This window comes from Chelon labrosus (assembly GCF_963514085.1).
Source record: "Chelon labrosus genome assembly, contig: SCAFFOLD_45, whole genome shotgun sequence".
Taxonomy (NCBI): Eukaryota; Metazoa; Chordata; class Actinopteri; order Mugiliformes; family Mugilidae; genus Chelon; species Chelon labrosus.
The window spans coordinates 226,387-252,947 of NW_028181641.1; the positions used below are offsets into that span (position 1 = coordinate 226,387).

Here is a 26,561-nt window from a genome sequence, read left to right on the forward strand (position 1 = left end):
TTTATTTGATAAAGAGTTTAAAGGGACTCCTCAGATAGTTGACAATTGTGTGCATTATACAAACCATGCTTCTAAGTTTACTTTTCAACCTTTCTCTCAAAATGAAGTGTTTGAGGCATTACAAGCTATTGACACTAGGAGTGCTACTGGAGAAGATAATTTAGATCCTTTTTTCCTTAAACTGTCTGCTCCTATTATCACAAAGCATATAGTGCATATATTTAATCTTTCCATTGTGATGGGCATATTTCCTAGTGCATGGAAACTAGCCCATGTGACACCTTTGTACAAAGGGGGTGATAGAGATGATTTAAATAATTACCGTCCAATCTCCAAATTACCCTGTTTATCAAAGATTTTTGAATCACTGGTTAATAACCAACTCAAGTCATTTCTTTCATGTCATCAAATTTTAAATCCACAACAATCTGGGTTTAGAACAAACCACAGCACTATCACAGCTACCACATTAGTTACTAATAATATAATATCTGCCTTAGACGTTAAGAAGCACTGTGCTGCCCTTTTTGTTGATTTGTCAAAAGCATTTGATACAGTTGATCATCCCTTACTCTTACAAAGATTACATAATATTGGTTTGGATGATAAGGCTTGTGATTGGTTTTGGAATTATTTGTCTCAGAGGTTTCAGTGTGTGAAGTCAGGAAATGTCAAGTCAGAGTTTTTGCCAATCACAAAGGGTGTTCCACAAGGGTCCATTTTGGGCCCAGTTCTCTTCACCATCTATATTAATGATATTGTCTCTACCTTAAATGGTTGTCAAGTCCACCTTTATGCTGATGACACTATTTTGTATTGTATTGCTGACTCTGTTCAACTTGCCATTGATAATCTTCAGGTTTCATTTAATGTTCTTCAAGAAGCTTAAATTATTAATCTCATTAATCTTAAATTAGTTCTAAATGAAAAGAAAACTAAATATATGCTATTTACTAGAGCAAAGAATGTTGAGGTTAATGATGTGCAAATAACCACTGGTTCCAGCATTGATAGAGTTTCTGAGTACAAATATCTTGGTATATGGCTGGATGACAAACTCACATTTAATTACCATATAGCCATCCTAGTTAAAAAACTGAGACAAAAAATTGGTTTCTTCTACAGAAACAAAGCCAACCTCCCTATGGAATGTAGGAAACAAGTTGTTGAAGCAGTTTTTATGTCAGTTCTAGACTATGGTGATGTGATTTATAGAAATGCTACTGCTTGCTCACTTAAAGCCCTGGACTCAGTCTACCACTCTGCTCTGAGGTTCATTACTGGTGATGGCTATAGCACTCATCATTGTGTCCTCTATGGTAAAGTGGGTTGGTCATCTTTGACTGAGAGGAGACTTAATCATTGGTACCTGTTTATTTACAAAGGTATTATTGGAAAATTACCAGGTTATATTTCAAACATGCTTGTTTGGAATTCTGGTCCCTATCAGACCAGATCAAATGACTGTTTGATGCTCAAGGTTCCTCGCATCCACACTGAGTTTGGAAAGTCGGCCTTTTGTTATGGTGCCCCTACTTCCTGGAATAATCTCCAATGTAACATAAAAATGAACTCTCTACTTTCCTATAATCAATTCAGATCTGTAATCACAAACCTTCCTATGTCAAATTGTACCTGTTTTATGTAAATGTTATTTTATTATTATTATTATTATTATCATTATTATTATTATTATTATGTTATTTTATTATTTTACTATTAACATTCTCTGTATCTTTATTTTTCCCTTCCTTCCTCCTTTATAATGTTATGTAGGTTATCTTATTATTTGTTTTATTTTGTTTTATTTTCCATAATTATACTTTATCTATTGTTATCCCATTGTTACTGTGTAATCTCGGCTTCACTGAAAATGAGGACTACCCTCAATGAACCTCCGAGAATAAATAAAGATTGAATAATAGACAAAATATACAGCCAAACAAAAGCTGATAATAATGAACACAACTACTGAAGGCATTTAGCCTTGACCTTAGCCTAAGACTCTACAGAACTACTCCTTACCACTAAAGTATTTGTTATAGCGCAACAGGAGAAGCCGCCGAAAGTGTTCATCACCAAGACGGTTTCGCTTTGGGGTGAGCACGAGTCCTCCTACACTGAAAAGTCTTTCGACTGGTGCACTGGATGGTGTTGCAGCGTTATACTGGAGTGCCACTTTTTTAACTCTTGGAAAGTGGTGCAGGCTTTCCATCACAGGATTGATTGCTTTCACAATGATGTCAGGCAGTTCACCAGTCATCTTTGATATGCCATTTTTAACTGCGAGGGTTTTGGCCATCAGAATTTCCAAAGTTGGCAGAAGTGTACCGTAAAAACAAGTGTCCTCACCCTGCAAAAAAGTGCTACGGTGAAAGGTTTCATGATCAAACAGTATTCTCTGAGAAACTGGTATTCCTTGTCATTCATGCATTTAATGTTAACCTGTGTGCAAAGCTTATTGATGTTGGCAAGGGGCATTTCAATGATACGTGCGTAGGCATCATAGAATGAGTTCCAACGAGTTACTGTGGGAACGATTAGCTTTTTTTCCACTGACCTCTTCCAGGTACTCTGATGCAACAGTGGAGTGGCTGGCCTTTGTCCACAGTGCTGCACATTTTCCTGTAGCACTACGATACACAGCCCTTTGTCAACTTCATTGTTTGCAATTAGATTTAGTGTATGGGCTGCACATCTATGATAGGGAGGCAGTTCACAAATGCTATGACCATCATCGTCAGTGGCGGTGGTGAGCATATTGTGCAGGTCTGTAAAGGTTACCTCACTAGCCTCTTCCTCCTGCTCTTCATCAGACTCAGGTTGTGCTTGTTGAAACTCCTTGAACGCCTTCACAAAGTCACCCCCATTATCTGTCACACATGCAGTCACTTTGTTGTTCAGTCTATATCTGGAAAAGATGTCCTCCAGCTCTGTTGCAACTGCACTGTATGTGTGTCTGCCCCTGAATCTTTTATAAGCTATTGCTGCTTTCTCTCTTATTAAGGTACCTGCATCGATCCAGTGAATAGTCACTCCCACACTCTCAAATCTCTTTCTCAAATCTTTGGCAAATGTTTTTCTGTCTGGTAGTACACGCTTATCTATTTATCTATTAATCCTAGACCTAAGGAGAGCTTTAATTCATTTGAAAGTCTTACTCTTAGTCTTCCCCATCCAGACCAGAAAATACAAAAACCCATTCTTTTTGTTGTGGTGTATCGCCCACCTGCTCCTTATTCTGAGTTTTTAGCTGAATTCTCTGAGTTTTTATGTGATTTAGTTCTTAGAACAGATAAAGTCATTATAGTAGGTGACTTTAACATCCATGTTGATGTTGTCAGTGACAGCCTTAGCTCCTCATTTATATTATTATTAGATTCAATTGGCTTTTCTCAGAATGTAAATGGATCAACTCACAGTTTTAATCACACCTTAGATCTTGTCCTAACATATGGCATAGAAACTGAAGGTTTAACAGTATTTACTCATAACCCTCTTGTGTCTGATCATTTCCTCATAACTTTTGAATTTACAGTAATGGATTACACAGGAACTGAAAAGACATTTCATTACAGTAGATGTTTATCTGATGATGCTGTAACTAGATATAAAGAACTAATTCCTTCTTTATTTACCCCAGTGCCATGTGCCAATGTTGTGGACAACAGCAACTACAATTTAACCCCTGCACTAATAGATTATTTTGTCGATGGCACTGCAGCATCGCTTAGTTCAACTCTAAACTTAGTTGCTCCTCTGAAAAAGAAGGTCATGAATCGGAGGAGGCTAGCTCCCTGGTATAATTCACAGTTGCGCTGTTTAAAACAGGCAGTCCGAAAGCTAGAACGAATTTGGCATTCCACTAATTCTGAAGAAGCTCGCATAGCCTGGAAAGATAGTTTAACAACTTATAAAAAAGCTCTCAGTAGTATTAGAACAGCATATTATTCATCATTAATAGAAGAAAACAAGAACAACCCCAGATTTCTTTTCAGTACTGTAGCCAGTCTGGCAAAGAGCCACAGCTCTGTTGAGCCATCTATTCCTTTAGCCCTCAGTAGTAATGACTTCATGAGCTTCTTTACTAATAAAATTGTTGGCATTAGAGAAAATATTCAAGGCATCCTTCCAACAGCTGTTAAAGATGTAAATACAGTGACATTAGAAACTTTTGTAAGACCTTATCAATATCTGGAATCCTTCTCCCCAGTAGATCTTAACAATTACAGCATCTAAACCATCAACCTGTCTTCTAGATCCAATCCCAACTAAATTGCTCAAAGAAGTTTTTCCATTAATTAACACCTCCATATTGAATCAGATAAATGTATCTTTATTAACAGGATATGTGCCTCAGTCTTTTAAGATTGCTGTAATTAAGCCCTTACTCAAGAAAGCCACTCTAGATCCAGATGTTTTAGCCAACTACAGACCAATCTCCAACCTTCCTTTTATTTCCAAACTTCTAGAAAAAGTTGTTGCTAATCAGTTGTGTGACCACTTAAACAAGAATGGTCTGTTTGAAGAGTTTCAGTCAGGTTTTAGAGTTCATCATAGTACAGAAACAGCTTTGGTTAAAGTTACCAATGATCTCCTCATGGCTTCAGACAGTGGACTTGTCTCTATACTTGTTCTGCTAGATCTTAGTGCTGCATTTGACACTATTGATCATAATATTTTACTACAGAGACTTGAAAGTGAGGTCAAGATTAAAGGAACTGCATTAAACTGGTTTGAATCCTATCTGTCTGACAGATTCCAGTTTGTTCATGTCAATAATGATTCCTCTACTTATACAAAAGTAAGTTACGGAGTTCCTCAGGGTTCTGTGCTAGGACCAATACTCTTCACGTTATACATGTTGCCATTAGGCAAGATTATTAGAAAACATGGCATAAACTTTCATTGCTATGCAGACGACACCCAGCTATATTTATCCATGAAATCAGATGAAACTAATCAGTTGGTTAAACGCCAAGCATGCCTTAAAGACATAAAGGCTTGGATGACCTGTAATTTCCTACTCTTAAACTCAGACAAAACAGAAGTTATTGTATTCGGTCCTAAGCATCTCAGAGATTCTTTATCTAATCACGTGGTGTCTTTGGATGGCATTACCTTGGCTTTCTCTCTTATTAAGGTACCTACTACTGTAAAAAACCTTGGTGTTATATTTGATGAGGATATGTCCTTTAAATGTCACATAAAGCAAGTGACCAGGACTGCCTTCTTTCACCTGCGTAATATTGTCAAAATTAGGAACATCCTGTCTCAGAGTGATGCTGAAAAACTAGTTCATGCATTTGTGTCGTCCAGACTGGATTACTGTAATTCATTACTGTCTGGCTGTCCAAATAGCTCTTTAAAAAGCCTCCAATTGATTCAAAATGCCGCAGCAAGAGCATTGACAGGAATTAGCAAGAGAGATCATATTACTCCAGTTTTAGCTTCTCTTCACTGGCTCCCTTTAAAGTCTAGAATAGAATTTAAAATCCTCCTCCTTACATACAAGGCCCTTAAAGGCCTAGCTCCATCGTATCTTAAAGACCTTATTGTACCATATCATCCCAACAGATCACTTCGGTCTGAAAGTGCAGGCCTACTTGTGGTTCCTAGAATTTCAAAAAGTAGAATGGGAGGCAGAGCTTTCAACTATCAGGCTCGTCTCCTGTGGAACCAGCTCCCAGTTTGGGTTCGGGAGGCAGACGCTCTCTATATTTTTAAGGTCAGGCTTAAGACTTTCCTTTTTGATCAAACTTATAGTTAGGGCTGGACTAAACCATCCCTTAGTTATGCTGCTATAGGCCTAGGCTGCTGGGGGACTATGCACCAAACACATGTCCTCCTTCTTTCTTCTCTCTCCTCTCTCGCATCCTCCACTTTCTTTTCTCTGGCACAGAGCTCTTGCCCTCTAATTTCCTATCTACTACTAGTCATGCAATTCTGTGCTATTACTATGTAGAATGTTTACTGCTGTGCGCTCATGCACTAATCAATTTTGAATTGTGAGCAATTTTGCTGTCAATATAAATCGTTCAGACTAATAGAAAGAAAATATCCAAAATAATGTTCTGACCATGAATGCAAATTTGTGCATATTTAATTAGACAGAGCATTTGTGTGTTTAATCACAAAAATCAGACTCAACTCGTAGTAAAGAATGTCTCATTGTGATTGATGATTTATGGTTGTATTTCTTTTAAATTAAGCTTTTTAATATTTTCACTTGTATTCTTTTAATCTACTACAAGTATATGAATTTCAATTTACATTGCATAGTTTTAAAGGTTGTCTTCCGTGAATGATTTTTCCTCAGACACTGAGACACAAATCTCTAGTGACTCATAACTTTATATATTTCTATCCATATTTTTTCTTGGTTAGGGCTTTGTTCATTACCACCCACAGTCTCATTTATGAGTATTGTAAAACATGGAGATGTATTATTTATTGTTTTACTTAACTGCTAAAGTATTCTGAGATGATGTGACAATAACAACCATGAAAATCCCTCTGCAAACACAACTGACTTAACAAATTAAAACAATTTTTAATCATTGAATTACCTCTGACACCACCTGTATTGTCTCATCTTAAATGAACTAACTGTGGAAATGTGTTTATAACTTAACAATAGGACTATATCATTAGAGATTTGTTTTTACCTTGTCACTTGATCGAACAGGGATTTTGCCAACAAGCTTTTGAAACGCCGGCGACTCAACTGTAGAAAGAGGCAGGGCATCATCCACGACATACTCAGCCACCAGCCTTCTCACTTCTCCTGGGTCAAACATCTTCACCTCTGGTCTGGAGAAATCCAACTTTCGTAGTTTAAATTTGCTCGCGCCGTCATCTTCCGCCTGTTTGCTAGCAAGAGGTCGTTTAGCCACTAGCTTAAGGTTGCTGTGCACTCTCTCCAGGTGTTTCTTGAGGTTACTTGTACTATTTTTAGCCGTAGACAGTTCCCTCGGCCTCCCAACAGCACATAAAGTGCACCTTACTGTGAGGTTCTTATCCATTTCTGTGACAAATTCAAAATAGTGCGAGTATAACCACTTAGAAAATGAACGTTGAATTATTAGTTGTTGTTGTTGCCATCTTGCCATCTCCAAACCATCTTCTTCTTCTGTTCATTTAAAACCGTCTTCTTCTCCGCTTTATTTACGGCGGTTGCGCCTGGGTTGTTTTTTCGAAACCTCCGCCTGTGCGACAGCTTGGAATGTAACGCGTTACCGGACTCAGTAACTGTAATAATATTACCAAAATATAGTTAGTAACGCGTTATATTACTCCATTACTGCCTAAATGTAATATATTACGGTAACGCGTTACCCCCAACACTGTCTGTGACTTTCCTCACTCCATCTGGTTTATCTTTTCGCCTACAAGTGGCATCATTGTGGGTGTCACTCTTACAATGACTTCACCATGTCTTTCGCCGACATGCTTTCGCTCGTTGACCCTTCACGCCACACTTGAAACATACAATGTCCGCATCTCCATTGCTCCTGTCCCGTGCACTTGACTTGGCGGGTCTGCGACCCAGTAGCGGTTTTAGGCACGGGCGAACCGGGCAGTTGTCCGGGGAGGCATTTTTTCATGACACAATGGGGGGCGGCACAAGCACTTGGAAAAAAATAAACAAATAAATCTGCACCGCTACATGGTTTTCTATTATCTGTCATCTGTGTAGGGAATTGGCAAATTGGCGCCCCCTGCATGCTGAGAAGGTGCCGTGCACAGAAGCTGTGTGTGCGGGAGGGGGGCGCAGGGGACAGTTCACCTCTGGGTCTCTCCCAAATTGAACAGACGGGGGGGATCCACTGTATAAAAGGGCTAAAGTCAGTCACACCTTGACTTTCTTCCATATAACGCACATTTCATTCATAATATTATAAATACAGGCCTATAAGTTCTGCACGTTTTTGTATTTATGAATTGTGTGAAATGGCCAAATAAAAATAGGTAATACAAAACGATTATATAAACGATGGAAATCTGTTGATTGTCGAGTGTCAAATAAACGCAGAGATGGACAGAAAAAGGTCAAAGCCATCAGGTGCCCAATTTAGGAAAAAAAGAAAAGATAAAGGTATGCTATGTTCTCTCTGTATGATTACAGTATCCATGTCATGAATAAAGGGCTAATGTTAATTGTTGGTATACGTTTGTTAGCCTTTCGGAGGGGGGTCTCGCCCAGGGCGTAATTCAATGTAGAACCGCCACTGCTGCGACCGGCTCTCGCAGTTTTCATTACATTGTCACTGGACTCCGCTGCGGTTAGCTTCTCTGTAGCTTCAAAACTACGCAGCTTTGTTTTGAATTCTGCAAATGTTATATTGTCCTCATTATGTGATACATGTATTGCAAATGGCTGAAAACTTTCAGGCAGTCCTTTCAAAACCATAGCAATTAGCAGACCATCCCCCAAAATTTCACCCTCGTTCTGCAGCGCCGTAATGGCGGCCTCTGGCCGGATGATGTAGTCTGTAATCGTCTTGCTGCTCATCTTCTGAAGCGATGTCAGCATGGTGTACAGATTAATAATGCGGGGCTTCCCCTTCAGCAACCTTCTTTGTGGATCCATGATGCTATCTGTTAGCCGTTAGCACGCTGTCCGTCGCGACTTTGTACCGGCGATAAAACATCAAAAACTCTTCCCCGAGTTGCTCCTGGGCCCATAACCTGTTGAGCTTCGCAGCTTTACTCACGTTGAACTCGGGGGATAATCATACAGAGACAATACTACTCTTTAGCCTTTTGGCATATTTATTAAAGCAAAAACGACCTCACAATTTCTCTCGTTATGGAGGGGTAAACAACACTGGCACAGATACATGACAAATTTGGGTGTGGCCTAAACACAAAACGTGATGACAGCATAAGTCCCCGATCTGCAGACATGCACCTCCCTATGGTGAAAACAAAACGCGGCACCTCTGCAAACAGTAGTACAATCACATCACAACTGAGTACACCTCAGCCTATATAAAGAATATCTCTTAACACACATGTATAAAACTAGCTTTTTTCATTTATTTTGAACAGACACCAATAGAAACTAAACTAAAAACCACCTCCTGTTATAAAAGTAACAAATAAAAGTAAAAAATAGAATAAAACAAAACAAATGCATTAGGAGGGTTCTCATACCATTCATTCATTTTGTTAATTCGGAGGAAAAGAAAAGGCACAATTTCTCGTAGGGATAAACTGAGGTAGTCAGGTAGCAACTGGCAACTTTGGTAACTTCATTATAAGAAACTAACTAAACTAACTTGTTGCACACCTCACACCAGTGACAGACATATCGGGGTGATGCCGTCTTATGTGCGTTAGCACGTTTGATGTGTTTCCAGCGATGTACCGCACCTCTGCGAAACATCGTCGGCAGACAGTCTTTGTCCGGTCCACCACTCGCACGCAATCGTCATTATGTTGCACCGGGAAACCAAAGTGTTCCCACACTAGTGACCAACCAACTCCACACTTCTCTTAGTACATCCTTCCATGCTTCACACCATTACTTTTCTTCTTCATCTGTCTTTCTTCTTCTGTAGGCTAATAAAGCTAGCTGGCAGCTTTTAGGCTCATTACCGCCAACTGGACTGAAGTGAGGACTCGACTTTTTCTTTTTTTTTAACAGGCTACTCACTCAGACATATTCCCCGTGTGACTGCGTACACCGAACTGTGACGCCCGTACCGTGACACCGCGGGACGAATGTACATGTACCGTTACACCCCTATGGCTAAGGTTAAATAATTGTTATTCGCATTGGCAGTAATGACACCCGGTTATGCCAACTGAGGTCACTAAACTTAATGTGGAATCGGTGTGTAAGTTTGCCAAAAGTATGTCCATTATATAATATAATCACATATATGTGTGTGTGCTTTGGGCAAGTGAGAGAGAATGACGCAACGCAGACGTGAAATAACAATAAAACGGTTCTATACCGCATGATAAGTTATTTATTAATTTATGAAGACATGCACAAACCCCAATGTACAACTTTTACCCTAAATGGAAAAATCTCCGGTAAAAAAGTTTACATAACTTTCGGTTGCTAGTTTGCATAAATGAGCAATAACTTCATTTTATTTAATTCCTGAGAGAATTAGACGTCCACATTTACAGTCATTAAATAAATAATTTTGTTTTCGTCCCTGTTTGTAAAAAAAAAAAAAAAAAAATTGACTTTTTATCATCATTAATGTTTCACAGCACAAAATAAAAATTGGCTTTGGTGCGTACTGGCATCACAGTGGTCGAAGGCACCCTTACCTTTTGCTCAAACAAATAAGCACACAAGAGGCACAGAATTATTCATGAGTGCCACAAAAGTTCTTAAATTCTGCTAAACTGACTTGATTTGTGCATTGGCATGGTTCATGTATTAGACCCAGTGATACTCAGAAAAAGCAAAAGTACGAATGTTTACTCTTGGTAATCGCTGTTTCTGAATGACAGGTGAAGCTGAAATCCCAGTATTTTATGTATGGAGTGCTTTATGTGCCATATCTCTGCATCTGATCTAGGCCAGGAATGTGATAATCATAACTGGGTAGATTCATTTAAAGTGACATACAGTGGGTACGGAAAGTTTTCAGACCCCCTTAAATTTTTCACTCTTTGTTATAATGCAGACATTTGCTAAAATCATTTAAGTTGACTTTTTTACTCATCAGTGTACACCCCATTTTGAGAGAAAATATAGAAATGCAGGAGAGGATCTGCAAGGAGGAATAGCAGAGGATCTCCAAATCCAGGCGTGAAAACTTGTTGCATCATTCCCAAGAAGACTCACGGCTGTAATAGCTCAAAACGGTACTCAATACTGAGGAAAGTGTGTGAAACTTGTGATATTTCAGTTTTTGTTTTTTAATAATTTTGCAAACATTCTGTTCTGTTCTTTCTGTCAATATGGGGTGTTGTGTGTACATTGATGAGGAAAAAAATTAACTTAAACTAGATGATCGCAAGTGATCATAAAGGGGTCCATGCAGTGGCGGTTCTACACTGAATTACTGCCCGGGCGGGAGACCCTCCGTTTATTAGGGCCCGAGCAACGAAGTGCAGGGGCCCAATGTGGCCATGCAACGGAGTTGCAAGGACCCTATTATTTTTGTACTGTTTATTAAAGTCCGAGCAACGAAGTGCAGGGGCCCAACGGGGCCATGCAACGGAGTTGCAAGGACCCTATTGTTTTCGTACTGTTTATTATTAGGGCCCGAGATTCTCTGTTTATTATTAGGGCCCGAGATTCTCTTCAAATGTTGTCAGGAGCCATTGCATTTCTCTCTGGTGAGTTGTCTGTTTGTGAGTGTGTGTGTGTGAAAAGCTGTTTTAACATACTTTGATGCCACAGAGAGATTACATTCAAAACAGCCAACTGTCACAGATGCGCTCTGAAAAATATTCAATTGCACACACTATGCATCGTGCCACGGTGCATTGTTACTCCAGTGTGTCGCCTGAGAACTGCAGTAACCCCGTCCTTGCTGGTCCCCGACGGGCGTCGGGTGCGAGGGCCCATTCAACGCTGCTCGCAGCTTTAATTCAACTATTGCAATTACAACAGGAAACCCACTTTTTAAGGTGCACAATCTCCACCTCCAACATTGCCAAAAGACAATGAACGCAATTCTGCACAAAACAGTATAAGTTATCAGAACTTAAATAAATATACTCTATATACATAAATGTGGCAAAAATATATACAATCTGATATATAAAACAAACAATAATATAAAATATTAAGAATAATATACAAATACAATATAGAATTAAAGCTGCAAGCAGCGCTGAACGGGCCCTCGCACCCCACGCCCGTCGGCGACCGGCAAGGACGGGGTTACTGCAGTTCTCAAGGGAATACACTGGAGTAACAATGCACTGTGGCATGATGCACAGTCTGTGCAATTCAATATTTGTCAGAGCAAATCATCTGTGACAGCTGTAAGTCTTGGCTGTTTTGAAAGTATTCTCTCTGTGGCATCAAAGTATGTTAGAACAGTTTCACACACACACACACACTGACAGACAGCCACCAGAGAGAAACCCTATGTCTCCATCTGCTGGACTGTCAACATTTGAAGTGAATCCAATCACTGACAGTAACAGCAGGTCACACTACAAAATAAGACATTTCCTGTTCTCAATAGGTGGCACTACAATAATTGTATAGTTATTCTCTATGTGGCATCAAAGTATGTTAAAACAGCTTCACACACACACTCACAGACAGACAGCCACCAGAGAGAAATGCTATGGCTCCATCTGCTGGATAAAGTAGCACACTACTTGAAATGATGATGGAATCAGTAAGACAGTGAAAGTCTTGGCTGTTTTGAATGTATTCTCTCTGTGGCATCAACAAACAATTGTATAATTATTCTCTCTGTGGCATCAAAGTACGTTAAAACGGCCATAAGTACACTATATTACCAAAAGTATTCGCTCACCTGCCTTTACTCATTCTATGAACTGAAGTGCCATCACATTCCTAACTCATAGAATTCAATATGATGTCGGTCCACCTTTTGCAGCTATTACAGCTTCAACTCTTCTGGGAAGACTGTCCACAAGGTTGAGGAGAGTGTTTATAGGAATTTTTGACCATTCTTCCAAAAGCGCATTGGTGAGGTCACACACTGATGTTGGTCGAGAAGGCCTGACTCTCAGTCTCCGCTCTAATTCATCCCAAAGGTGTTCTATCGGGTTCAGGTCAGGACTCTGTGCAGGCCAGTCAAGTTCATCCACACCAGACTCTGTCATCCACGTCTTTATGGACCTTGCTTTGTGCACTGGTGCACAGTCATGTTGGAAGAGGAAGGGGCCCGCTCCAAACTGTTCCCACAAGGTTGGGAGCATGGAATTGTCCAAAATGTTTTGGTATCCTGAAGCATTCAATGTTCCTTTCACTGGAACTAAGGGGCCAAGCCCAGCTCCTGAAAAACAACCCCATACCATAATTCCTCCTCCACCAAATTTCACAGTTGGCACAATGCAATCTGAAATGTACCGTTCTCCTGGCAACCTCCAAACCCAGACTCGTCCATCAGATTGCCAGATGGAAAAGCGTGATTCATCACTCCAGAGAACGCGTCTCCACTGCTCTAGAGGCCAGTGGCGGCGTGCTTTACACCATTGCATCCGACGCCTTGCATTGCACTTGGTGATGTGTGGCTTGGCTGCAGCTGCTCGGCCATGGAAACCCATTCCATGAAGCTCTCTGCGAACTGTACTTGGGCTAATCTGAAGGTCACATGAAGTTTGTAGCTCTGTAGCAATTGACTGTGCAGAAAGTCGGCGACCTCTTTGCACTATGCGCTTCAGCATCCGCTGACCCCTCTCCGTCACTTTACGTGGCCTACCACTTCGTGGCTGAGTTGCTGTTTTTCCCAAACGCTTCCATTTTGTTATAATAGAGCTGACAGTTGACTGTGGAATATTTAGGAGCGAGGAAATTTCACGACTGGATTTGTTGCACAAGTGGCATCCTATGACAGTTCCACGCTGGAATTCACTGAGCTCCTGAGAGCGGCCCATTCTTTCACAAATGTCTTGTTTCACAGTCTGCATGCCTGAGTGCTTGAATTTATACACCTGGGGCCAGGCCAAGTGATTAGAACACCTGATTCTGATCATTTGAATGGGTGAGCGAATACTTTTGGTAATATAGTGTATGTCTTGACAAAATTTGAAGAGAATCCAATCACCCTGACAGTAACAGCAGGTCACAATATAAACACTGTCCAAAATCAGACATTTCCTGTTCATAATAGGTGGTGCTACAATAATTGTATGAATATTGACATATGGATGTGTGCAGTTAGGGACCATTAACAATACTGTAAAGTTTGATGCAGTTTGGACTGAATTACAGCACTTTCAATGCAACTTCCTGTTTCATGGCGCGTCATGAAACTTTGAGGGGCCAGAGCACCCACGCCCCTTCGACGAAAAGTAAAAAACTTATGTGATTTTTGTTCGTCTATCTTTCGACAACCTATTTCCAAATTTTGAGGTCAATCTGATAAGGCATCAAGCCTTATTTTCAAACCCTACCAAAAACACTTTTGTCCAATTTTCACTGTTTTATCAAAATAACAGACTTCCTGTTGGGTTTAGAATATGGCTCCAACTGACTTTTTTGTGCATGCTGGGATGTTACATATATGTGACATATTTCCAGATTTTTAGACGCAACTGCCTTCAGGAGGTGGTCAGAAGATGGCGCTACCAAGCCATTTTGCCACGCCCGTGCTCAAGGCCCTAATAGATTACATTTTTCGGGCGAACAAAGGCGTCTGCAAATTTTCAGGACTTTTCGTGCATGTTTAGGCATGATTTCACTGGAGGAAAGACGCGGAAAGTACGAAAATAATAGGGTCCTTGCAACTCCCGTTGCTCGGGCCCTAATAATAATAATAAACAGTACGAAAACAATAGGGTCCTTGCAACTCCGTTGCATGGCCCCGTTGGGCCCCTACACTTCGTTGCTCGGGCCCTAATAAATATTCTAAATAGCACAAATCCTTCATCACACATCTGAGGTAGATGGCAGGTCTTGTCCAGGGGAGGTGGGTGGCCCCCAAAATTGCAATTGAATTGAAATTGGAAATTGACATCAAAAGACCGTACCGTAGACTACAATATAACTCTTATACAAAACATCCATGAATTACAAATTTAAATAAACATGCCTGTACATGCTAAATGTCTGTCATTAGATGCTATATTAATCTATCTTTCAGGGAGGAACAATTAGCTCCTTGGTTACTGCCTTGAATTCTATGCTTGGCACACTTTTTTTCTGACTGGTTAAACTATGTTTTGTCACGAAATAGAGTTGTAGCAAATGGCAAATGTTCATCTTTGAAACTACCTACAGATACGAAAATTCCATTGGCTAATTACAGGACCCAACGTGATGGAAATAAATAATAAATGAACTTGTAACAGTTTTGTTGCAAAGCACAATCTTATGGTGAAATTAGATCTGGTGTTTGTTAAGAATTACTGGTGTATAAGCATTGCAAGCATCATAGCAAAAAGTCTAACAAACGTATACCACCAATTAACATTAGCCACCCTTCATTCATGACATGGATACTGTAATCATACAGAGAGAACATAGCATACCTTTATCTTTTGCTCGTTTCTCCTCTTCTTTTCTTTTTTTCCTAAACTGGGCACCTGATGGCTTTGACCTTTTTCTGTCCATCTCCCCAGCGCTGTTACTCACGACCAGAAGTCAAGACTTAACCAATTCACCTTGGTGACCACATCGATCTGATCAATTTGATGTTCAGTTATTAAATTATTTACTATGAGTGAATTACAAGGGAGATGTCATATTTAATAGTCCAAAATAGATTTTTTATTAGGTTCTCATGAATAATCCTTTTTGTTTATTTTTGACAGAATCTAAGAACAGACAGAGCGTCTATGGTGTTTGGGGTGTGTGGGTGTGAGAGTTTTAGAGAAGCTGCAGAGGAGTGTGTAAGTCTGGTCGCAAACTTTAAAAATAGCTGATCTTACCCAGAACATAGAGTCTGCTCCCATTAACCTGTGATTAAAGACAATAAAAATGTACAATACTCTGAAAAGGTCCAGACATCAGAAGAGTAGAAGTACATATCTATGTAAATGAAGTTAAACTAACCATTTTCCTCTAAAGGTCTATTGAATACGATCCAGAACCTTATCCAGAATTAAAATCCATGAATTAATGCAACAAGATGTACCAAGCATAAGATTAATGTGAAATTCTGAAACCAACACTCCATGATTTTAGGACTACAGAATACTAAGGACTATTTGTACCAAGAGTTCATTAATTTACACTGTCCACACCAAATAAACAAATAAATTAAATAAATGATCTGAACTCACTTTGAAAGAATAAAGTACACAGATATCAGCCTGATACAGCAGCTCGTCTTGTTCGTCCCATGTCTGCAGCGGACAGGCTCCAGCCTTTCCAGACTACCACTCATCTCCAGCATGGGGACCACTCAAACTACATGTATTGGAACGACAGTCTGGTTACGCTTAACTCACTATAATAGTATAATAGATCCAGAAATGCATAAAATAGAAAATTTAATAAAGTCATAATAAAATATAATATCCATTTCAGAGCACCCACCACACCTAATTGAATCCAAAAAAACTGACACAGCATCTTCTACTCATGATAGACAGATCTTCACTTCTGAGACAAAAAACAAACTATAACTCAGTTTTATGAAACATTTACTTCAGGCAACTTCTACAACTGTTTTATTTATAATGTTAGGCTTGTAGAATTGTAGACAGCAACACAACATGCCAGTGATTCATTTTCCACAAACCCGTGTCTGTATCATCTCCCTAGCTTAATGAGGTCACGGAGAATTGTGTAAGGTCACAAATTGTGACCTCATCTATAAAGTCACAAAGAAGACCCCAAAATATGAGGACCACTAACTCGAACTTTAATCAACTTCATTTCAGGAAATTATTTTTAGCCACATTTTGTGCTGATTTGACATCCGTTTATTTCACTTAGTCCCTGTGAATATAAGGGGCACAACAACAGACTGCTCCCACAAACAACTGGTATTTCTGCACTTCTGTTGAAGCAAACAGGTTTTGTAAACCTACAGCATACTTACAGCATACATACAGCCTGAGAACCTCCTGTGTAGACCCTGATGGAGTACTGTAGCTGATAACATACTAACTAATGCATAAACAAGGTGTACACCAATTGTACAGTTATAGTACCCTCAACTGCTTCTTGTGTGTTTTCAGATGGTCAGTGCTGATGACAAAGAGAAGAGGCCAAAGACACTGAGGAGGCAGAGGAGAGAGTGGATTCTTCCCCCTGCCAAGCTGATGGAGAACACTGACTACACCCATTTGAAATTTATTGCAAAGGTATTTTGGCGTATACAAACTAAATATTGCCCACAATAAAAAGAAAAGAAAAAAGTGGCATCAAAAATGACACTGTCAGTGGGATTCTGTTGTTGCTGAAATTTCTGAAGGATTTCCATAGCCTCTCTTCAGCTCCTTCTTGAACATATTACTAAAGTTTCAGTGCAGTTTTCATTCAACAGCATCCACTTGATGCTTGGAAAATTGTGGACACGGACTCATTTTGTCAAAAGAAACGAAGTAATATTAAGTGTTTTTTTTCAAAATTGCTGTCCGTGTTTTGATTTCAGATTCGCTCAGATAAAGACAAAAATGCAAAGGTGGAGTATTATCTCTCTGGACCAGGAGCTGACAAACCACCCTTCAACCTTTTTGTGGTGGATCATCACACCGGGTTTGTACGCATAACTGATACTCTGGACCGGGAAAAATACCCTTCCTACAATGTAAGTCTTTTTTTAACCAAATTCAATAAATAACGTTCAGTTCTGTCACAGAATTTTTTTATTTACAGTATCTTGCACTAATAGTAATCAAGATGTCAAAATGTAATGAAGACAGCTACTTATCTGGGAGATGGAGAAATAAGTGCACCTCTATGATTAAAAATTAATTTAAGGCCAAATTAGAATCCATCTGTTCAGAAGTGTTTTGTTGTTTAGTGCCCTGTTTTTTTTTTTTTTTTTTTGTGATCAATTATTTATTTATTTTCTTGCAATCATTGGTTACAGCATCATTGAAAATGTTACAGATGCACCGTAAAGTGTTGCTTATTCTAGTGCCCTGTTTTGTTAAAAACTATCAGGGATTTGTCTCAGTCTGATCTTCACAACATGTTTGTGTGTGCGTGTATAATGGCACAAACAAAGGAGCTTTCTGAGGAGCTCAGAAAAAGAGTAGTTGTTGATCATCATGCCGGAAAAGATTCCAAAACCATTTCTAAAGAGTTTGGAATCCACAAATCCCAGAAAACACTGTGTTTATTTTGTAAGCTTCTTACTTGGCGTTTTTCGTCCTGCGTTATTTCCTGTGTTTTCCCTCCTTGATTGTTGGATTGGTTTCTCCTTGTGTGCTCTGCCCTCATTTGTTTCACCTGTGTTTTATCAACCCCTCTGACCATGTTATATACATCGTCCTGCCTTTCTTCATTGTTGTCTGTTCTGTTGTTGTCTGTTATATTTTTTCCTGTGCTGTTACCTCTGTCCCTTTTGTGCGTTTTTTTTTTTTTTTTTTTTTGGATCTGTGTTCCCATAACAAATGAATTGTAACCTGTCTGCACCTGTCCTATATCCTCATGCAGCTAACAGGGATTGCTAAATATACTGATGGGACCACAGCAGAGGATGGCATCCCACTGACAGTCAAAGTACTGGACCAGAATGACAACGCCCCTTACTTTGATCTGCAAACTGGGAACATCTCAGAGGCAAGCAAAGAAGGTAATACTTAACTTTAAACAGGTTTTTTCTCAGTAAGGCCAAGATCCTTCTATAGTATCACAAGTAGTTACTTGTGCCTTAAAGGACAACTCCGGCGCAAAATGAACCTGGGGTTAATAACACATGTGTACCGAGTTCGACCGTTCTCTGGTATTTGTTTTCATGCATTTGTTTTGTTAGTCAAATGTGACCAGTTTTCTTGCAAACCGCTAATTAGCCTTCGGGGCACACGTACACATAAAAGAAATTGCTATTTCTATACCACTAACAAGACTCACAATATCACCACACTTACACGGTAGCATAACTAGGGTCTCTACATGTAAACCGAAGCATTGAGAACTTTGCAAGTATACAGGCAGTTTATTAAAAAAGGAACACAGTACCGTTCATGTCTGGTTTGCATATCCAGGCGGGAGCCATCTTGGGGAAACTGAACTCTCTTCGTTCAGTGCTTCTCTATGCTCTCAGTACTTTCTTCCGGCAACAGACAGTTCAATTTCCCCAACTGTGTGGTGATATTGTGAGCCTTGTTAGTGGTATAGAAATAGCGATTTCTTTTTATGTGTAAGTGTGCCCCAAAGGCTTATACGCTAATTAGCCGTTTGCAAGAAAACTGGTCACATTTGACTAACAAAACAAATGCATGAAAACAAATACCAGAGAACGGTCGAACTTGGTACACATGTGTTATTAACCCCAGGTTCATTTTGCGCTGGAGTTGTCCTTTAAGTTGCCACAGAGGTGACACCACCTATTAATGTCACTCGGATGATCTTGGTGTCTCTCTTGTTTTTCATAAACAAGCATTATCACATTACATTGTCATATCACAAATTGGGATATTGTTTTTCCAACGCCAGTGTTCATGTGGTTCATGTGGTTAGCAAAAATATGGCCGCTTCAAACACAATGCCTTGTATTTAGCTCCAAGCATTTAACCATGACTTTAGAGTGTGATTACGTTGTTTATGGTGCCAGCACTGTTCATCATGATGGAAATAGTTACTTAGAGATTAGAGATTAATAATGTTAAACTCTTATTAATTGTTGTTCAAATCTTTGAGAACAAATGCTTCAGATCTAAGACCAATGTTTCAGGGACAATTATAACTCAAGACTTGTAGTAATTATTAATACAATGTGTATCATATCTAAACACAATCTCAATACTGTTTACTGTACTGTATTTGGATACTTGGCAGTGTTTTACTTGCTCATCTGATGGATTCCTGCTGAAATGGTCTTGGCCTGTTGTAATCCACTACAGGAACCTTTGTTATGCAGCTCAAGGGAAAAGATGATGACCAGTCTGGAACTATTAATGCTGAGATCTCCTACACTATCGTCAGTCAGGAGCCAGAGGGCACAGGTCACATGTTCACTCTCGAAGAAAAGACAGGCAAACTGTTTATCAAAGAGCCCACTCTGGACAGAGAGGTGAGGCGATTTCTCACTGCACACACAATAAGGCACATGTATGCTTAAGCCTTTTTGGCAAAATTGGACTGGAATAAACACACACTGTTGACGCTATCCAATTTATAAAAAACATTAATGAGGTATGGTCACATCCTATAGATCACAGTACATTAATTACAGTTCAACTCAACTTTAATTATGGTGTGCTGAGAGAACTTGAATGACTTCTTGTATTCCCTGAAATTCAAAATAATCAGCAATATTTTGCACTGTCTACTTTTCTACTCTGGTAAGACTACTGAATATGACTGACACCTAATGTTTCAAGCTCTTGTCACTACATGCACAGTATGACCACATTTCATCTCTTAACAGGAGGCTGTGTGTGTAATCTATGATTTTGGTTTGCTGTTTTCCAGACATATGATTTCTACAAACTGGTTATAAAAGGAACTGATATGGGAGGGGCAGCAGATGGACTAACAGGAACAGGAACTGTGGAGATTAAAGTCCTGGACATCAATGACAACATCCCCACTTTGGAAAAGTCTGAGGTACAGAATATGGCCTATACTATACAGTACACACACACACACACACACACACACACACACACACACACACACACAGTGCAATACAGGAGATCAGGAACATGCATCAGAAGATAAGGGGACATCTAGCTGCAGAAACAGATGCTAATTCTGCAAATCTCATTAAATGAATTCGTCCAAATCAAAGCAATAATTTTTATACGCAGAAGTATGTATAAAATAGTTTTAATTCGTATACCTTTCCTCCAGTGCATTCAGATATTCATTATACAGTATAACCGTAACTTGTTTTAGTAAAAAGTTAAAATTACAAAGTTGTGTCAGCATCTGCTTCCCGATTTCCTCTGCCCTGGCTTCACAGTCAACAATATTGCCATCCTCTGATGCCAGTAGTGCTGCAAGCTTCCTGGAAAATATGTATTTCCTAAGTTCATTGCAGCACAAACCGCTAAATCCAACTACGACCATAAAGGCATTAGTGTTCACTGCATCTTTGCTCTGAAGGGGAGACTGGTCCTGAAGATGTTTTGATACTGATGCTTCCAAACCTTATAATTTCAATGTGAGGAAACTTAAGTTGTTGAACTTGTGCTGAAGTGATACCCACTAGCAGGAGCTGGTCAATCCCCTGTAGCCAGATCCCAAGAAGCCAGCAAGGAAGGACGGCTGGGTGACAGTACAAAGGAATCAACTAAACACTGGCCACGGTTCACCCCTGGGCTAGCTGAGTATGTAGAGCTACTTGTCCACGAGCCAGAGGGTTATGTTTTAATCCTCAGTGGCCCACCTACCCCTAGTTACTTCCAGTGTCTAGCACTCATGTGATTGTATGAATGAATGGGTAGATTTGTCATTATGACTGTTTTAGTACCAATAGGTAGAAAGGTGCTATATAAATACAAGACTAGTTACCATTACCAGTAACCTGTTAAAATTTTAAATATTCCTCGCTCAGTGTCACACCCCGCTGATTACATCAATGACAGGTCATTAAAATTAATGTGGCATTGGCAAGTTTGGTTGGGTAGAACAGGCTGTAGGTCACATTAGCGTCTCTGGTCTTTGTCTTAACTGGGATTAAGGAGGTGTGTAGCCTGCTGAACTCCCAGGTCACCCATATAGTTCTCCCGAGACTCAGTATCATCTACTCATCTGTGTTCTGTCAATTATCACAAGTCAAATTTACCGGTGCCCAGCACCTTAAGAAAAAATACTGATAGGTATTTGATTATGTCACCACTAGGGATGTCCTGACTGGTATCTGAAGCAGTGGCGGTTCTACATTGAATTGCGCCCTGGGCGTGACCACCTGCGAGCGCCCCCCCCCCCCCCGCGCGCACGCGAAAAGAAAAGAAAAGAATATCCATGAATTACAAATTTTAATAAACATGCCCTTACATGCTAAGTGTCTGTCATTAGACGCTATATTAATCTATCTTTCAGGGAGGAACAATTAGCTCCTTGGTTACTGCCTCGAATTCTATGCTTGGCACACTTTTAGTTCTGACTGGTTAAACTATGTTTTGACACGAAATAGAGTTGTAGCAAATGGCAAATGTTCATCTTTGAAACTACCTACAGATATGAAAATTCCGTTGGCTAATTACAGGACCCAACGTGATGGAAATAAATAATAAGTGAACAGTTGGAACAGTTTTGTTGTAAAGCACAATCTTACGGTGAAATTAGATCTGGTGTTTGTTAAGACGAATTACTGTTATATAAGCATTGCGTCATAGCAAAAAGGCTAACAAACGTATAGCACCAGTTAACATTAGCCCTTCATTCATGACATGGATACTGTAATCATACAGAGAGAACATAGCATACCTTTATCTTTTCTTTTTCTGTCCATCTCTGCATTTATTTGACACTGGACAATCAACAGATTTCCATCCTCCAGCGCTGTCACTCACGACCAGAAGTCAAGACTAAACCAATTCACCTTGGTGACCACATAATCGTTTTGTATTACCTATTTTTATTTGGCCATTTCACACAATTCATAAAAACAAAAACGTGCAGAACTTATAGGCCTGTATTTATAATATTATGAATGAAATGTGAGTGGAAGAAAGAAAGTCAAGGTGTGACTGACTTTAACCCTTTTATACAGTGGACCCCCCCCCCCGTCCGTTCAATTTGGGAGAGACCCAGGTGAACTGTCCCCCCGCTTCTCACACACAGCTTCGGTGCACGGCACCTTCTCAGAAAGCAGGGGCGACTGCAGCTGCAGGGGGCGATAATTTGCCAGTTCCCCACACAGATATGACAGATGATAGAAAACCATGTAGCGGCTCAGATTTATTTATTTATTTATTTACCAATTGCTCGTGCCGCCCCCCTTGTGTCATGAAAAAATGACACAAATGATTATGTTCGCCCGTGCCTAAAACCGCTACTGGCGGTAGTCTAGAAAACTGGCGAGTTTTTTTTTTTTTTTTTTTTGAATGCGCTCGTGCGCCCTCACTTAGATTGCGCCCTGGGCGGTCGCCCACATTGCCCATAGCAAAAACCGGCCCTGATCTGAAGATTGCTATCAGGGCATCCAGGCATTTTTAAAATGATCGGATCAGTATCGGGCTTCAGCCAAGCCCAATCTTTTGTAGTTTTTTATATTAGGTCTGTCATAACCCATAATCACGGCCCTGTAGCATCAAAACATTTTAAGATTAAAAGATCGGACTGGGCTATCCCTAGTTACCACCCTCCTTAATAGATAGCTAGCCTTTGCCTTTGCTTTCTAGATCCAGTTGTAGCGTAGGCTCAAACTAAATTATACTTGGGCGCCAGACAGGAGAGTAAATTTATATTTTCAACCTGCCAAAATTTCTTAATCAATAAAGCCTGGTTAACTCAATACCCATGCTACAAAAGGGATAAAAATAAACACTACCAGTTTCAATATAGTTCAATAAATTCAAGTTTAGATGTATTTAAATTATACAACTCATATACATAAAGACCATATCAATATATCATGTCATTAATTAAACCCAAACACATTTCCCTAGAAGGGTCATAAATCAAACAGAAATTTCCATCAATTCAAAATCAGGTCAAAATAACAACCAATTATAATAACAAGAAAATATGTCAAACCAAACGTTCACTCTTCAACTTTCAAAAGAAAATCCAAAATGTCCATATATGAATGTGTGATTCGGATGTTTGAATGTCCTTTTTAAATGGAAACAGTCCAGTTCAGTTCAGTTCGGTTTTTGTGGGGAAAAATGAAGATATGTAAGTGATTTGGAGTGGTGTGCAAGGAGCAGGAATATAAGAAGCCAGGAGAGTTGAAAAGAAGACTTAACTTAAGGGAGGGTAACGTCCACCATGGGAAAACAAGTCAGTCCATAAAATCCTCCTCCATTGTAATACGACAGACTCCTGGTAATTCACCGGCAGCTTTCCTCCAAACAGTTTAGGTGTATCCAGCTAGTTTTGGGTTAATCTTAGTTTGTTTCTTTGAAATAAGTAATTAATTATTTTACTTTTAAACGTATTATTTCCAAAAACTGGATGTTCCCTTAGTTATCTTTTTGGTTACTCTCACTTCTTTATTCTCCTCCATTGCTTGTTTGAGAGGGAGATTTTTTTCTCAGGTGTGTCCCATTTATCTCCTTCCTCCACTTCACTTCCTGTCTAGGAAGAAAGGGACTGGGTACTCAGGTCTCCGCTATACAGTCACCTGTCCCATAGCATCCTATGTTATTATAATGGTTGCTTGTTGTACTTGTTCCAGTGCCACTACACTTTTCATTGTTTTTTCATAAGTGTTTTTCATTTCTTTAGACAAGAATGTTCTTCAGTCTTTAGCTGCTCCAATCAGAGCTGAGCTAGCTTTGATGTATAATCTCCAAAAGAAGCTGAAACAAGGGCACCTGGGCTTGCAGAGATTTTTTAAGACGTTTCGCCACTCATCCAATAACTTTCTAAGAGACTGAGGAGTTAGAGTTGAAATAGGCACATCTGTGGGTGTTGCTCATCAGAAACAGAAGATGAGCCCTATTGTCTGACACGCTACAAATGAATCCACTAAGACTTTGAACCTAAACTTTACCGTTTATTAACAAACAAAAGATAATCAACTCATGGTAACGTGCTCTATAACTAAAATAATCACAGCGATCAAATTAGCGGTCAACAAAAAATACAGCGACCCATCCGCGCTCTCTCTCTCTCTCTGTCTCTCTCTAACAAAAAATCAACAGGTGAATGTCGTGTAACTTTATTACAATTTAATTCAAATGACTGGCGTTCTAAATACATTTCCATAACCGCTGTGTTATGATGACGGGGTTAGCTGTGTTAGCTTCATGGTCATTTAAAGTTGCTGCAATATTTGTTTAACGCGGCTGAAAATAGAAAAGGGGGTGCTCGGCCAAAATAGTTTGGGATTCCCCTTAGCAAAAAGTAGTATATTTGGAGTTCATTTCATTAAGTATACTTGAGTATAAGTATAACAAGTATACTACAGACCATGTACTTGTAGTGTACTAGAAAGTATACTAATTTAATACTTCTTCGGACTAAACTGGAACATTTTTAAGTTTATAAAACTATACTTAAGGTATACTTTTATAAACTTAAATGTGGACTAGAAGTATATAACTAGTACAATAGCAGTACACAGAAGAGTGTACTTGTGGTATACTTCAATAAACTAAAATGTGGACTAGAAGTATATACTTAGTACACTAGCAGTATATAGATGAGTGTACTTGTTGTATACTTGAAAGTATACTTTTGTAAACTTAAAATGACCTTATAAAGTATATTTAAAGTATACTTTTATAAAATTAAAAATGGTCCAATTTAGTCCAAAGAAGTATTAAATTAGTATACTTTCTAGTACACTACAAGCACATGGTCTGTAGTATACTTGCTATACTTATACTCAAGCATACTTAATAAAATTAACTTCAAGTATACTACTTTTTGCTAAGAATAAGTATGAACAATTACTAAAACTGAAAAATACTATTTTTTGCTATTTTATTAGTTTACTTGTTGTTATACTATAAGTATACTTGTATGTTTGCTTAGCATATTACTTGTAGCATACTATTTATATACTTGAAATATACTTCTTAAAGTATTCTTAGAGTTAACTCGTACTGTATGTACACTAGACTGCAATGTATTTACAAAATCACAAGAGAGAATGTTGAGAACAAGTTTGATATATTTATAGAACATTTTAAAACATACCATACAGTGTATTTACAAATACCTGCTTAACTTATTAAATATGTGCATTTAAAAAACAAAGAGCTTCTGTGAAATCAAGTTCTTCTTTGCTGAAAAATGAAAGGAAAAAGTGCACATTTGCATGTAAAAATGTAAACAAAACAGTGTCTCCAAGTGAGAACTGAAGTCCTTGTCTCAAAAGTGCACATCTTTAGAATGAAAAATAAATAACTTGATAGAAACAAAAACGTTAATTTTATGACTTCTTTTCAGCTACTTGCTTGGCATAGCTTATATTGTTACATTTCTTTCTTCTGATTCGTCTCACATCTTGCATGGTAGTGTCAGGGAACTTGGCCTGGGCATGGACCAGAGGCGTCACTAGGTTTCAGGACAGGGGGGGCTTAGCCCCAAGAAGATGCACAGGATGTGAGCAAACGAGCGCGCGAGCAAAAAATTTCACAAACAGCTAGCAAAGACTGAGAAATGATTTATTAGTTAATAGTAGTTATTTATTAGTATTTATTATCAGTCTGTTTAATACAGTATGACAATAAACAAAGGTTTTCACAGTAGCAGAATGTTTACAGCATTAACAAGAAAAAAATGGCTATAATTGCAAGTTACTTGGTGGGTGGAAGCATCAAAGAATGCCGTCTGTTTTTACCTTTTTGACCCTTCAAGATACACAATGAATTGTATTAATAACTGATCAACATAGAGGCTAATGCCATGACTTTCGCTCAGAACACAATAATTGTTTGCTCCCAAATATTTTGAAGTCACACAGATTACATTTTGGGCACATATGTGACTAAAATGGTTGTAATTTCAAGCCTTGAAAAATATTACTTACTTACTTACTTGAATTAAAGTAATTTCTGGGTCAGGCTAATCTGGTTTACACATATGTGTGTGTGTGTTTATATAACTTGGCTTTCTCCACTTTTTAATTATTACTCTCAAATAAAAGCTCAAGTTAAATAACTCTTATGTGGTGCACCTTGACTGAAATGTT

The 26,561-nt window shown here is 39.0% G+C and overlaps 1 protein-coding gene across 1 annotated transcript in view; it reads left to right on the forward strand.

The window, feature by feature from the left end:
* The window catches only part of LOC311509843 (desmoglein-2.1-like), a 64,024-nt gene that overhangs the window by 11,692 nt on the left and 25,771 nt on the right, over positions 1-26,561 (forward strand). Inside the window, exons 2-6 of the mRNA XM_084575280.1 lie at positions 16,813-16,938; positions 17,229-17,384; positions 18,239-18,377; positions 19,648-19,817; positions 20,219-20,353. Coding sequence (XP_084431406.1) covers positions 16,813-16,938; positions 17,229-17,384; positions 18,239-18,377; positions 19,648-19,817; positions 20,219-20,353 — 726 coding nt within the window. The remainder of the gene's footprint in view (positions 1-16,812; positions 16,939-17,228; positions 17,385-18,238; positions 18,378-19,647; positions 19,818-20,218; positions 20,354-26,561) is intronic.